This window comes from Rhinoraja longicauda, chromosome 20 (genome assembly GCF_053455715.1).
Source record: "Rhinoraja longicauda isolate Sanriku21f chromosome 20, sRhiLon1.1, whole genome shotgun sequence".
Taxonomy (NCBI): Eukaryota; Metazoa; Chordata; class Chondrichthyes; order Rajiformes; family Arhynchobatidae; genus Rhinoraja; species Rhinoraja longicauda.
This window is the reverse complement of record NC_135972.1, coordinates 25,022,384-25,037,636: the sequence shown is the minus strand read 5'-3', so window position 1 is coordinate 25,037,636 and position 15,253 is coordinate 25,022,384. Positions and strand designations below refer to the sequence as shown.

At 43.4% G+C, this 15,253-nt stretch overlaps 1 protein-coding gene across 8 annotated transcripts in view; it reads right to left on the bottom strand.

Annotated features, from left to right (window-relative positions):
- Positions 1-15,253, bottom strand: part of LOC144603672 (chemokine-like protein TAFA-2) — a 203,911-nt gene that overhangs the window by 83,179 nt on the left and 105,479 nt on the right. For all 8 annotated transcript variants that reach the window (XM_078417279.1, XM_078417271.1, XM_078417273.1 and 5 more), the window contains one exon: positions 12,142-12,224. In XM_078417279.1, coding sequence (XP_078273405.1) covers positions 12,142-12,223 — 82 coding nt within the window. In that variant the 5' untranslated portion in view covers position 12,224. The remainder of the gene's footprint in view (positions 1-12,141; positions 12,225-15,253) is intronic.

Sequence of the window (15,253 nt, the reverse complement as noted above, 5' to 3'; positions counted from 1 at the left end):
GGACCACATAGAATTGGTGAGAATGGGAGAGAGACGGTTGGTGTGCACTCGTTGGGCCCAAGGCCTGATTCTATGCTCTATCTTTGAACTAAGTGCGATGATGAGGTTGGAACTTGAGTCTCCAGATCAATAGTACAAACTTCCAGACACGAGTTCCCAAAAGAGCCAAAGAGTTCATAACCTTATGTGTCAAGATTCATGTGCTATCGATTGTGTAAAGCTGGTAATAAAAGAGTTCATTCTGATGCCAACAGCATTGTTTCAATTGACAAATGGTCGCAAAATCTTTTGTCCTTTCCGTTTATGGGTTAAATCAAATTTTAACAATTAACCTGTCAACATCAAATAATTCATTCCATTTAACAATAGGCTTAGCGAAGAGCCATTAATTAATTAGCTTCCAACACTGGTGTTAATAATAACATTTTATAATGCTTTGGTAATATAATAACAGTGAATAGCCAAGGTTGCATTAACAACCCTCACTATCAACAAATTTAATTAAAATGGTTTCGTAAAAGCTCACCTTAACTGAAAGGAATGAAAAGCAGTTCCTAACCTTTTCGTCACCATGCAGATTTGGTTTGGTTACAATTGATTTCTTTAGTCCTGAGTTGTGAGGAATTGCTATTTCAATGCCCCTTTATTGAATCTATATACAGTCAGAGTATTAAATTGTGATCTCTAAGCTGCATAAAACTTTTTAATCAAGACAGGCAGAAGAGAGAATGGTTTTAAAATTATAAAAAATGAACAATACTAGGGTCTCATATCGTGGAGTATTTTATTCATTCATCCAAGGGATGTGTAGTCATCAACTAAGGCAAGCATTTATTGCCAATTGCAATTCCAAATTTCAAGTAACTCCTGCACTCCTGCTAGTCCCTCCAGCCTGGGTTTGGCTAATATCCCTCCAAACCTATCCTATCCATGTACCTGTCTACCACAACTACCTCTTCTGGCTGCTCATTGCATACACCTACAACCCTTTGTGTAAAAAACTTATCTCTCAGGTTCCTATTAAATCTTTCCCCCTTCACCTTAAATGTTTGATCTCGGGTTCTCGATTCCCCTACTCTGTTTAGTTACCCAATCTATTCCACTCATGATTTTGTGAAACAGTGTAGGATATTCTATAGTTGTCACTGAGTTACTTGTCCCAGTAACAAGTGCATTGCATACCAACATCATCAGCAGTAGCTGATCGTCAAATAGTTCCCTGTTAAAACTTACTGAATAGTGAAAGGCTTGGAATGAGTGGATGAGGAGAGGATGTTTCCACTTGTGGGAGAGTCGAGGACCATAGTTCATAGCCTCAGAATAAAAAGATGTTCCTTTAGGAAGAAGATGAGGAGGAATTACTTTAGTCAAAGGGTGGTGAATCTGTGGAATTCATTGCCACAGAAGGTTGTGGAGGCCAAGTCAATGGATATTTTTAAGGCGGGGATTAATAGATTCTTGATTAGTACGCGTGTCAGGGGTTATGGTGAGAAGGCAGGAGAATGGAGTTGAGGGGGAGAGTTAGATCAGCCATGATTGAATGATGAAGTAGACTTGAAGGGCAGAATGGCCTCATTCTGCTCCTATCACTTATGAATACCGAGAAACACAAGTCCTTCCTGTCAGATAGCAATCTTCTCACGGAAGTAATTAATTCTTCTGGGTTTTTTTTCTTGGTGTTCATTTTATGAATCTTCATGCTCTCAAACCTTGTTTAGTTCAGTTTAGTTTAGAGATACAGTGCGGAAACAACACCTTTGGCCCACTGAGTCCACGCTAACCAGCAATCCCCACACGCCAGCACTGCCCTACACACACAATAGGGATCATTTACCATTTTTACCGAAGCCAATTAACCTGCAAACCTGGACGTCTTTGGAGTGTGGGAGGAAATTGGAGCACCCGGAGAAAACCCACGCGAAAATGGGGAGAACGTTCAAACTCCGTACAAACAGCACCAGTAGTCAGGATCAAACCCAGGTCTCTGGCGGTGTAAGGCAGCGACCCCACGGCTGTGCCACCTTGCCACCCCAGTGGTTACTAACTGAATATGTTTCTTCTTGCCTGCAAACTGCAGCAATTGAACTGCACCCGTCCTTCACTAATTACTGACCTCTCTGAATTTAAAAAAAAGCCCTCCTGTGGTGCCACTAATTGGAACACTTAGTAAATCTTCAATCAGCCAGACGTCAGGTAACACCTAAATGCCTTGTAAATGTTAAGCAGCCACAAGAAAGTCTCCTTTATTTGTGGTAAAATTATGAAGAATAAATATTTGCCCAGTTGAATACAAAATAAAATGTTTGTTTTGGATTCAGGGCAGATAAAAGTTGGCAGAAACTCGGTGAAGTCTTTTTACTTTAGACTTTAGACTTAGAGATACAGCACAGAAACAGGCCCTTCAGCCCACCGTGTCCACACCGACCAATGATCATCCCATACACTAACACTATCCGACACAATTTTACCGAAGGCAATTAACCAACAAACCTGTACGCCTTTGGAATATGGGAGAAAACCGGAGCACCCGGAGAAAACCCACGCAGTCACAGGGAGAACGTACAAAAGCCGTAAGGACAGCAACCGTGGTCAGGATTGAACCCAGGTCTCTGGCGCTGTATGGCAGCAACTCTACCGCTGCGTCACTGTGCCGCCCTTAAGTCTACCATTCTTACACTACAATCATTGCACTTTTGTACTTATCTATGATTGTGCCTATCTATGGTATGAATTTACCAGATGATATGCAAAACAAGAATGTCACTGTACCTAGGTACATTTGACAATAAAGTATTATTGAATCATTGAATACACAATACTCACCCCAAATTGTTCCCAATGCTATGTGACTCCTCTACGCTCTCCAGTCCTTGTAAATAGCTTTGTACGCACTCTTGCACTCTTACATAGGAATAAGTCACATTACTTATGAATGACAACTTTAAAAATATATATGTGAACCTTATTACACGTGAATTTGAGTCCTTTTAGGAATACATTTAGTCTTATTATACATGAATGTTTAGCCTTGTTATATATGATTGCCAGGCTTGTTCATAATATATGTGAGTCTTGTTACATATAAATTATTACTCCAGTTTCAAAGTATTGAAATTTAGTAGACTTTGAGTCTAATTTAATGTCACGTGAGAGGAAACTGTCCCTGAATCTGGTGTGTGTGTTTTCACAACTCTGTACCTCTTGCCTGATGGGATCACAAAATGCTGGAGTAACTCAGTGGGACAGGCAGCATCTCAGGAGAGAAGGAATGGGTGACGTTTCGGGTCGAGACCCTTCTTCAGACTGATGTCAGGGGAGGGGGCGTGACAAAGATAGGATGGAGTGGGAGACAGGAAGACAGTGGGAGAACTGGGAAGGGGGAGGGGAAAGGGAGCGACAGAGGAACTATCTGAGGTTAGAGAAATCAATGTTCATTCCGCTGGGGTGTAAGTTGCCCAAGCGAAATATGAGGTGCTGTTCCTCCAATTTGCAGTGGGCCTCACTATGACAATGGAGGAGGCCCATGACAGAAAGGTCAGCCTGATGAGAGTGGGAGGAAGAGGGAATGACTGGGGTGAGACTGGTCCTTGATTTCATTTCATTTCATTTTCTTAATTAATCAATTATATTCTTCCAACTTCAATGTAACATACTAACATGCTTTACCTCCTTCCCAACTCTGTTTCTCTTTCCACAGATCCTGCCTGACCTGCTAAGTATTAATTGTATTTATTTCAGATTGCAACACTTGCAATTCATTGTAGAACATTAAAAAATAGGCTTAACTTTGAGCCTTAATGACTACCTCCTCTTTAGCACAGTCCACTTTTAGAACTAGTCAATAACATTAGCCTTGGGACCACAGGTGATGGTCTTAACAGCATCCTCTGATGTCAGGGATTATTCGTGGATGAAAATTATAGAAACCTATTGCACACTGGGCACAGATTCTCGTGATAGCTTCCTATGTGATTACTGCTAATTGAGGCTGTTATCCCTGTGTGAACCTCCCCAGGTTGTAGGGGACTGCTGCTCCTGCTGAATCCCAAGAACTGATCAATCGGCTGAAAATCAGTGTTTAATGAAAAGCGAGAGATTGCCTTGTAATTAATGAGCTGCTGCTTGAGATTGTAGAAATAAGCCGTTTCCATGCACTTGTGAGTGTGCAATTTTCTTAGTGGCGCATTATTTATGAAGGAGGTGGAAGCTCTTCGATATTGCACGTCTTTTACCCAGAGTAGGGGAATCGAAAATGAGAGGACACAAAATTAAAATGAGAGGGGCAAAATTGAACCTCGAAATAGGAACCTGAGGGGCAATATTTTCACACAGATGGTGGTGGGTGCGTGGAACAAGCTGCCAGAAGAGATGGCTTAGTGAAGTTAAGTTAAGTTGTTAAGTTAAGTTAAGAAAAAGAAGCAGTCTGAAGAAAGGTTCCAACCCAAAATGTCACCTATTCATTTTCTCCAGAGTTGTTACTTGACACGCTGAGTTACTCTAGCATTTTGTGTCTATCTTAAGTTAAGTTTATTTTATTATTGTCACATGTACCGAGAAACAGTAAAAAGCTTTTTTGTTGCGGGCTATCCAGTCTGCAAAAAGACTATACATGATTACAATCAAGTCATCGACAGTGTAGATACAGGTACAAGGGTATAACGTTTAGTGCAAGGTAAAGTCCAGTAAAGTCCAATTAAAGATAGTCCGAGGTATGACCTCCAAGGAGGTAGATGGTAGGTCAGGACCACTCGTTCAGTTGGTGATACAGTAAATAACATTCAAAAAACATTTGGACAGGTATATGGATAGAAAAGATTTAGAAGGATATGGGGCAAACGCTGGCAAATGGGACCAGAATAATTGGGGCATCTGGTTGGCATGGGCAAGTTGGGTCGAAGGACCTGTTTCCATGTTGTATGACTTTATGACGCTCTGTAAAAATGAACCTCAAGTCAATCCTTAGCATTAAACCACACATAAAATTCATTGTTGGTGAGGGCATAACCTGGACTGGAATAATGTTGTGAATACATGGAGTTTCTGGAGCCGTTTTTTCCTTCATGAGAAGCTGGCAGTGATGGGTGGGGAAGGGGAAGACCAGTGCCTTTGTGAACTCACCTCCCGAGCCCACGGAAGTGCTCAAAAGGTTTCAAGGTCAGCCACAGGCTAAGAGTTTGAACGTTCTCCCTTCAGACTGCGTGGGTTTTCTCTGGGTGCTCCGGTTTCCTCCCAGTTTAGAAGGATGAGGGGGGGGATCTAATCGAAACTTACTGAATAGTGAAAGGCCTGAATAGCATGGATCTAGTGAGGATGTTTCCACTAGTGGGACAAGAGGGCACAGCCTCAGAATAAAAGTACCTTTAGAAAGGAAATGAGGAGGAATTTCTTTAGTCAGATGGTGGTGAATCTGTGGAATTCATTGCCGCAGATGGCTGTGGAGGCTGTCAATGGATATTTTTAAGGCGGAGATTAACAGATTGTTCATTAGTACAGATGTCATGGGTTATGGGTAGAAGGCAGGAGAATGGAGTTGACAGGGAAAGATAGATAAGCCATGACTGAATGGCAGAGTAGACTTGATGGGCCGAATAGCCTAATTCTGCTCCTAGAACTTATGAGTTTATGAACTTATTCCAAAGACGTACAGGTATGTTGATTAATTGACATCTGTAAAATTGTAAATTGTCCCTAGTGCACGATAGTGCTAATGATCACTGGTCGACGCGGACTCGATGGGCCGAAGGGCCCGTCTCCACACAGCATCTCTAAAATAAAGTCTCTTTAGCTAGGGCAGGAGATGATTAACAAGATAGGTGGGTGAGGGGAGAGAGGGTTGCTTGTGAGATGGTCCACTTTATCTGGCCCTGACTCAGGTTTCTCAACGCCATCACGAAAGCTCCCCCTCCACTTTGAGTGATAAAGAGATTGCATTTCCTCAACACATCTTTGAATCTATTCCTGCCTGCTAATCCCTTCCTGTGATACAGCTGAAGATTGAGTGTCTGGTTTCATGCACACATTTGATGTTGCCTGCCCTTTATGATTTGATTGGGAAGCATGCAAAACAAATCTTTTCACTGTATCTCGGTACACATGACAATAATAATAAATCTAAACCTAAACCTGAGCTAACAGAGCTGATCGAGTGTAGATAGTGCTCACTTCTGGAACATCGGTTCACTTATCTTGCCAGTGGACCTCAGAAGATCTGAGGTGTCTTTGGTGGCATTTTTCCAATGCCATGAGATCCCCGCTGTAGATAATCCGGATCTCAGAACAATATTGAAGGGAGGGGATCATTGCTATACTGAATGAAATCTCGTCCAAAAGACTTGGTTTTTTTTGGATGACAATAAAGGTAATTCTGATTCTGATTCTGAAAACAAGGAATTGCAGATGTTGATTTTGCACAAAGGACACGAGTGCTGGAGTAACTCAGCGCGTCAGGCAGCATCTGTGGAGAACATGGATAGGTAACGTTTCGGGTCAGGACCCTTCTTCAGACTGGAGAAGAGTCCCGACCCAAAACTTCACCTGTCCATTTTCTTCACACGATGTCTGTGTCAAATATGATGCCAAATTAAAGTAACCTCTTTAATCTCCACGTGATCCATACCCCACCATTTTTCCAAGATAATACCCAATAAAACACTCACACAGAACCAAAAGTAAAATCAAAATAATTCAAGCAGTATTAAAAGAACAATGTCACAATTTTAAATTTCAAATGGGCCTCATAAGTTCATAAGTCATTGGAGGAGAATTAGGCCATTCAGCTATTGAGTCTACTCCGCCATTCAATCATGGCCGATCTATCTTTCCCTCCAAACCCCATTCTCCTGCCTTCTCCCAATAACCTTTGATACCCTTTCTAATCAAGAACCCATCAATCTCCACTTTAATAATACCCAAAGACATGGCCTCCAGAGCTGACTGTGGCAATGAATTCTACAGATTCACCACCCTCTGGCTAAATTCCTCCTCATCTCCATTCGAAAGATAAGTCCTTTCATTCTGAGCCCTCTGGTCCTAGACTCTCCCACTAGTGGAAACATTTCCTCCAGTCTCCAGAACAACCCACCTTGAAAATCAGACCATGTGTTACCCTGGTTGATGGCAGTGCTTCTGCTATGAAATCCTGTTGTCTGGATTGAAGGCACTTTAGTTATGTGGACAGATTAGATGGAATGATGGAGCGATGGAGTCTGAGGGATGACCAAATAGAGATATCTATAGCATTTTACACAAAACCATTTCCCCAGCCTCTAGCTGAGAAGGTAAAGGTTGGGGTTGTTCTCCCTCAAGTAAGTCCAAGTATATAGAACGTCACTCAACCTTTCCCAGATTAGGTTTTATTGCAACGCTTACGGCTTAATTAAAAGTGTAGGATGATGCCCTTGATCTTTAATAGTGCAATATATGTATCATGGAGAGATACGGCATGAAACAAGCCCTTCAGCCCACTGAGTGGTCAACTACCCATTTACACTAATCTTACATCAATCCCATTTTTTATTCACCCTGCATTCTTATCAACTCCCCTCAAATCCTACCTCTGACCTACTCGTGAAGGGCAATTTACAGTTTGTCCATTAAACTACCATCCTACATGCCTTTGGGGTGTGAGGGTCGAGGGTACCAGACTACCCAGGGGACAAGAGCCAAAGGTGGCGTAGCAGTAGAGTTGCTGCCTCACAGCACCAGAGACCTGGGTTCGATCCTGACTGCAGGTGCTGTCTGTACAGAGTTTGTACATTCTCTCTGTGACCACGTGGGTTTTCTCCGGGTGCTCTGTTTTCCTTTCACACTCCAAAGACATGCAGGCTTGTAGTTTAATTGGGTTCTGTAAATTGCCCCTAGTGTGTAGGATGGGATAGTACAGAGTTAGTGCACGGGAGATTGATGGTTGACGTGGGCTCGGTGGCCTGAAGGGCCTGTTTCCATGCTGTAGCTCTAAACTAAACTAAGAGAGTCCAGAGTGTTTTATTGTCATCTGTCCCAAAATGGAACAATAAAATTCTTACTTGCAGCAACACAACAGATATTTAGACATAGTACTCTGTAAAAAACATAATAAAAAAACAAAAAGAGAAATTCAGCATATAAAAACAACAAAGAATAATAGTGCAAAGGCACATGTTATGTCCGCAACCCACCTAGTAACAAAGAGAACGTGCAAACTCCACACATATAGCATCTGAGATCAGGCTTGAGCTTGGGCCACTGACAGTGTGAGGTAGCACCCTAATGTGCAAGCTGCAGATTTAGTTTAGAGAGATACAGAGAGATACAGCGTGGAAACAGGCCCTTCAGCCCACCAAGTCCACGCCGACCAACACTCACCCGTACACTAGTTCTATCCTACTCACTGGGGACGATTTACAGAAGCCAATTAACCTACAAACATGCTCATCTTTGGAATGTGGGGAGGAAACCGGGCCACCCGAAGGAAACCCACGCGGTCACAGGGAGAATGTACAAACTCCAACACAGGCAGCACCCAGTAGTCTGGATGGAACTCGGGTCTCTGGCGCTGTGAGGCAGCAACTCTACCGCAGCGCCACTGTGCGGCCCACTGTGCTGAGCTCTGGTAGCTGCACCGCTGAGCCAGTCTGACACACACTGCAGCGCTAAGCTGGACTCCCCACTGTTTCTCCACTGTTCCTGCAGTGATCCAACCTGCAGTCATGAAGAAGTAGAGCAAAACTGCTAGAATGTCAAAGATGAAGCCTACGGGACACTTCCTGTGCATGGATTAAATTAATAAATGCTTCTAAAGACACTCTTTTTCAGTTTCCAGTTGGTTACAGCTGTCATTTTGGCTCTAATTTCATTTGGAAAATTGCTTAAGCAGTCTTTGAGCTGTGCCCCATGCACCATCGTAAAGAAGTTTATCCAACTGAGAAAATTAGAATTAAGCTAGCTTGCATGAGCTGATATAACTTGCCTGGACACCCAATAAAAGGAAATCAACTTATACCCTTCTTCAGTTCCTTCTCTGATTGTGTTACGTGGACTGTGACTTACTCTGTCTCATCAGAAGACAAGTATCTCGTCTATCAGTCATATAAGCATTGGGTCCAAAGTACATTCAGCTAATTTAGTTGACAGTTTTCTCACATTTCTCTGATCGCTCAGTGTAATATTAAACTTCAGGCTTGTCAGGTCTTTCCCTTTCAAATGAAATTGCCTTCAGGATATTCTGTCACCAATTCCAGTAATGGAATAACAATGTTTTTGTGAAATTATCTACAGGGTTGTCACTTTTCATTTGGGCTAGTCAACACAATTGTATCACACAAAAGTGGACCTCTAGTTTAGTTTAGTTTAGTTTAATTTACTGTCACGTGTACCGAGGTACAGTGAAAAGCTTTTTGTCACGTGCTAACCAATCAGCAGAAAGACAGTACATGATTACAATTGAGCCGTCCACAGTGTACAGGGACACAATAAAGGAAATAACGTTTAGTGCAAGTTAAAGTCCAGTAAAGTCCGATCCAAATAGTCCAAGGGTCTCCAATAAGGTAGATAGTAGTTCAGGACTGCACTCTAGTTGTTGGTAGGATGGTTCAGTTGCCTGATAACAGCTGGGAATAAACTGTCCCTGAACCTGGAGGTGTGCATTTTCACACTTTTATAGCTCTTGCCTGATGGGAGAGGGAAGAAGAGGGAGTGGCCTGGGTGCGACTCATCCTTGATTTTGCTGGTGGCCTTGCCGAGGCAGCATGAGGTGTAAACGGAGTCAATTTCTGCATTTGCTTCAACTTTCTCACCCGTTTCACCAGTGTGTTGGGTCCCATTCCCTGCCGGACTAATTTAAACCCTCCCGAGTAGCTCGAACAAATCTCCCCACCGGGATATCACGTTCCCAATGTTGGGGGAGTCCAGAACAAGGGGCCACAATTTAAGAATAAGGGGTAGGCCATTTAAAACTGAGATGAGGAAAAACTTTTTCAGTCAGAGAGTTGTGAATCTGTGGAATTCTCTGCCTCAGAAGGCAGTGGAGGCCAATTCTCTGAATGCATTCAAGAGAGAGCTCGATAGAGCTCTTAAGGATAGCGGAGTCAGGGGGTATGGGGAGAAGGCAGGAACGGGGTACTGATTGAGAATGATCAGCCATGATCACATTGAATTGCGGTGCTGGCTCGAAGGGCCGAATGGCCTACTCCTGCACCTATTGTCCATTGTCTATTGCTATCGGCTCAGATCAGTGGTATCCTGTCACCTGAATTGAAAGCCATGGATGCTGGGGCCTAACGCTACAAGAAACGCTGTGGGACAATTCAAAACTTCCTTACATGTGGGCATCAGTTGACACCACAAATCACCCTGACACCACTCCTTCCACAGAGAAACAGACACCTCTGGGGAACAAGGATTGGGAGCATCTGCACTTTGTACACTGTGGCGATCTGGGTCTCCTGATTGCTGCCCATTTTAATTCCCTTTCCCATTCCCACACTCTCCCATGACCTTGGACCACCACAGCTAGGGTAAGGTCAAACACAAACTAGAAGATAGTACTCATATTCTGCCTGGGTAGTCTACAACCCAATGGCATGAACCCCCCCCCCCCTCCCCCCCCAATTTCAGATGACCTTTACCACCTGAAGGTGCTCCGGTTTCCTCCCATATTCCAAGGTCTGCAGGTTTGTGGGTTCATTGACTTCAGGAAATTGTCACCAGTGTGCAGGACAGAACCAGTGCATGGGTGGTCTCTGGCTGCCGTGGACTCAGTGGTACGAAGGACTTGTTTCCATGCTGTATCTCTAAAACTAAAAAAACTAAAAACTACCCTGATCGCCCCACACACACCCTTCTCCCCACAATATCCCCAGCCCCTCATCACCCGGTTTCTTTCCTCACTCCACCCATCCATCTGCCCATTGCCCACACACTCCTCCCCTTGCTCATAAATTCATAAGCCATACGAGCTGAAGTAGGCCATTCGGCCCATCGAGTCTACTCCACTGTTCAATCATGGCTCATCTTTCTTTCCCTCTCATCCGCATTCTTCTGCCTTCTCCTCATAACCCTTGACACCCGTACTAATCAGATATCTGTCAATCGCCACTTTAAAAATACCCATTGACTTGGCCTCCAGAGCTGCCTGTAGCAATGAATCCCACAGATTTACCATCCTCTGAGTAAAGAAACATCCTCATCTCCTTTCTGAAGGTACGTCCTTTTATTCTGAGGCTGTGCTCTTTGGTCCTAGGCTCTCCCACTAGTGGAAACATCCTCTCCACATCCACTCAATCCAGGCCTTTCACTATTCAGTAAGTTTTATTGAGGTCCTCCCTCATCCTTCTAAACTCCAATGAGTACAGGCCCAGTGTCGCCAAGCACTCCCCTCATTGGAGGCCCTGCCCCCCAATATTCACCCCTCCCCTCCCTCCATAGACCTACCCCCCCATCTGCCGCCATCCCTCCCATATTTGGTTGCACCCTCCATCTTTGTCTCCGATCAAACTCCATAATCAGCAACCTTTTGTCCACTCCACCCTTCACCTTCCACCCACTATGACTATCCAGATGCCTCTGCTCCAATACATCTATGTGCCAATTGTCCCCTTGTCACCTGTATTCCCACTGCTAGCTCTTGCCCCATCCCCCTCCTCCAACTGGCCACCTCCCCTCTATTCTTTCAGTGCAGATGAAGAGGCATTACTGGAAACGTCAACCACCCAATTCCCTCTGCAGATGCTGCCTGACCCATGGGGTACGCCCAGCTGCCCTCCTTACTTCCTCTTTAATTCCTCTCCAACATCTGCACCATTCCGCTTTATATTGTCTTCCTTTTACAGTGCTTTTGCAATTTAGCAACTACATGCACAGCTTAGAATAAAATCTAAATAAAATAGCACCTAGGTTATAGAGAGAATCGAACAAATTAGTGTGACTCAGGCTATGACACTCATGATTATATCGGGCTTCAGTGGATATCATTGAAAGCATAACATTCTTCAAACTTGTCAAAATCAAATGGAATCTTTTTATTTTTATTCCCAAATAGTTGGTAAGTTATCTCTTTGTGTACTTGATACTTTCATAAAGAGAGTGAAAATTAACAAAGCCGTCAGCGGAAGCAAGGAAAGTGACCAAAATCAAAGAGAATGGATAATGTGAAGTAATCCTTACCTTTATGAGGGTTTGCAGCTGATATCAATTTTCCCCAAAGGGTTATCACACATATGATAAGTATCAGTGTCCCTTTAACCATCCTGCAAAAACAAAAATAGAGGGATTATTGTTTACAATTCATTTTATCTCTTGCGACAATTAATTGATTACTAATAAATTATTCAGCAATACCAAGAAGTGCACATTCAACATCTCACTTCTAAAATTCTCGTCCATGTTTTCAAATCCCACTCTGCAATCTCCTTCCAGCTTCGGGGATATGTATACTTTTTCCAATTCTAGACCTTGGCATAGCCCCAGTTTTAATTCCTCGACTCATGTCGACCATTACTGCTAAAATACAAAGCTCAGAAATTCCCACCCTCAAGCTTACCATCCTCTATTGACATTAGGTTTAGTTTATTATTGGCATGTGTGCTGAGATACAGTGAAAAGCAGTTATTTGCGAGCTATCCAAACAAATTGGATAATCCTACAAAGAGCCACAGAGTCACACAAAGTGGAAACAGGCCCTTTGGCCCAACTAGCCCACGCTGGCCAACATGCCCCATCTAAACTAGTACCACTTGCCTAAGTTTGGCCCATATTCCTCTAAACCTGTCTTATCCATGGACCTGTCCACATGTTGCTTAAAAATCGTGAAAGTACCTGAATCAACCCCCTCCTCCAGCAACTTATTCCACACACCCACCACCCGTTCTGTAAAAAAGTTACCTTTCAGGTTTCCATTAAATCTTTTCCCCCTCATCTTAAAGGTATGTCCTCTAGTTCTCGATTACCCTACTCTGGGCAAAAGACTATGCATTTACCCGATCTATTCCTCTCATAATTTTGTACACCTCTATAAGATCACCCCTCATCCTCCTACGCTCCAAGGAATAGGGTCCCAGCCTGCTCAACCTCTCCCTATAGCTCAGGCCCCCGAGTCTTAACAACATCCTGGTAAATCTTCTCTGAACCCTTTCAAGCTTTTCACATGGTGACCAAAACTGAACACAATACTCTAAATGTGGCCTCACCAATACCTGATATATCTGTAATTTGACCTCCAATCACATGAATACCATCAAGCCAAACATCAGTACAACAGGTAGAATAAACAGAAAAATACTGGAGTGCATAATATAGTTATTCAGCATTGTAGCGTAACAATTCTAGAGACAATGTCCACAATGACGTAGGCTGGAAGATCGGAACTATAACCTCATGGATGGAAGGACCATTGTACGTTTATTAACAGAGGGGAAACAGCCACATATTTTGAAGCTTTTCTAACTTTTGCCCGATAGGGAAGTGGAGAAGGAATAAACAGAGTGAGAATGGTCTAGTAGGAACGGGTGATCGGTGTGGATTCAGTGGGCCGTATGGCCTGTTTCCATGTTGTATCTCTAAAACTAAAACTAAGCCCTGACCCGCCGAGCCAGTCCCACAACCCCTCTATCCACAACACATAACACAGGCAGAGAAGCATAATCAGCCGTGAGCTGTCCACTAACCCATTTAACCTGGTCTCACTCTATCACAGATATTCCCTTTGTTCATTCTTCTCACCACCTTCAATAAAGTTCGCAGTTACTTCTTTTATTAGTCTTTCACTGTTCTGCAAAAAAATGCCTCAGGACTTCAAATTTCAACTGTGGTTTACCTTTCCAGAAATGCTGCCTGACCTGCTGGGTTGTGGCTATTGGTTTTACAGCGCCGGATACTCAGGTTCGATCCTGACTACGGGTGCTGCACTGTACGGAGTTTGTACGTTCTCCCCGTGACCTGCGTGGGTTTTCTCCGAAATCTTCAGTTTCCTCCCACACTCCAAAGACGTACAGGTTTGTAGGTTAATTGGCTGGGCAAATGTAAAAAAAATCGTCCCTAGTGGGTGTAGGATAGTGTTAGTGTGCGGGGATCGCTGGGCGGCGCAGACCCGGTGGGCCGAAGGGCCTGTTTCTGCGCTGTGTCTCTAAATCTAAAAAATCTAAAAAATATGTTCTGGTTCTATCTCCTTTATGTTCTTCGGTGTTAAATGTTGTTTCATGCCCTTCCTGTGAAGCATCCTGGCATATTTTCATGTTTAAAAGGCACTGTATAAAGGTTGTTTGTAACGTTGCATGATTTCTGATCAATGGTAATGCTGTGAACGGTCTGCCATCAACTTTTGAAATAAAGTATTGCAAAAATTGCAGGAACTGTTTTTTACACAGCGAATGGTAGGTGTAATGAATGAGCCACCAGAGGAGGTAGTTGAGGCGGGTAGGAGACATTTAGAATGCATTCAATGCTCCTTTGAATGGAAGGTCAGTGGAATGATGTGCTACAGGCTAGTTTCCTCCCACCACACAGATGCCTCTTCTTCCTCAGAAGGCTAAGGAAGTTTGGCATGCAACTCTCACCAAATGCTACAGATGCACTGTATAAACCTTTTATCAGGATGCATCACAGCTTACTTTGGCAACAGGAATAGGGTCCCAGCCTGCTCAACCTCTCCCTATAGCTCAGGCCCCCGAGTCTTAACAACATCCTGGTAAATCTTCTCTGAACCCTTTCAAGCTTTTCACATGGTGACCAAAACTGAACACAATACTCTAAATGTGGCCTCACCAATACCTGATATATCTGTAATTTGACCTCCAATCACATGAATACCATCAAGCCAAACATCAGTACAACAGGTAGAATAAACAGAAAAATACTGGAGTGCATAATATAGTTATTCAGCATTGTAGCGTAACAATTCTAGAGACAATGTCCACAATGACGTAGGCTGGAAGATCGGAACTATAACCTCATGGATGGAAGGACCATTGTACGTTTATTAACAGAGGGGAAACAGCCACATATTTTGAAGCTTTACTAACTTTTGCCCGATAGGGAAGTGGAGAAGGAATAAACAGAGTGAGAATGGTCTAGTAGGAACGGGTGATCGGTGTGGATTCAGTGGGCCGTATGGCCTGTTTCCATGTTGTATCTCTAAAACTAAAACTAAGCCCTGACCCGCCGAGCCAGTCCCACAACCCCTCTATCCACAACACATAACACAGGCAGAGAAGCATAATCAGCCGTGAGCTGTCCACTAACCCATTTAACCTGGTCTCACTCTATCACAGATATTCCCTTT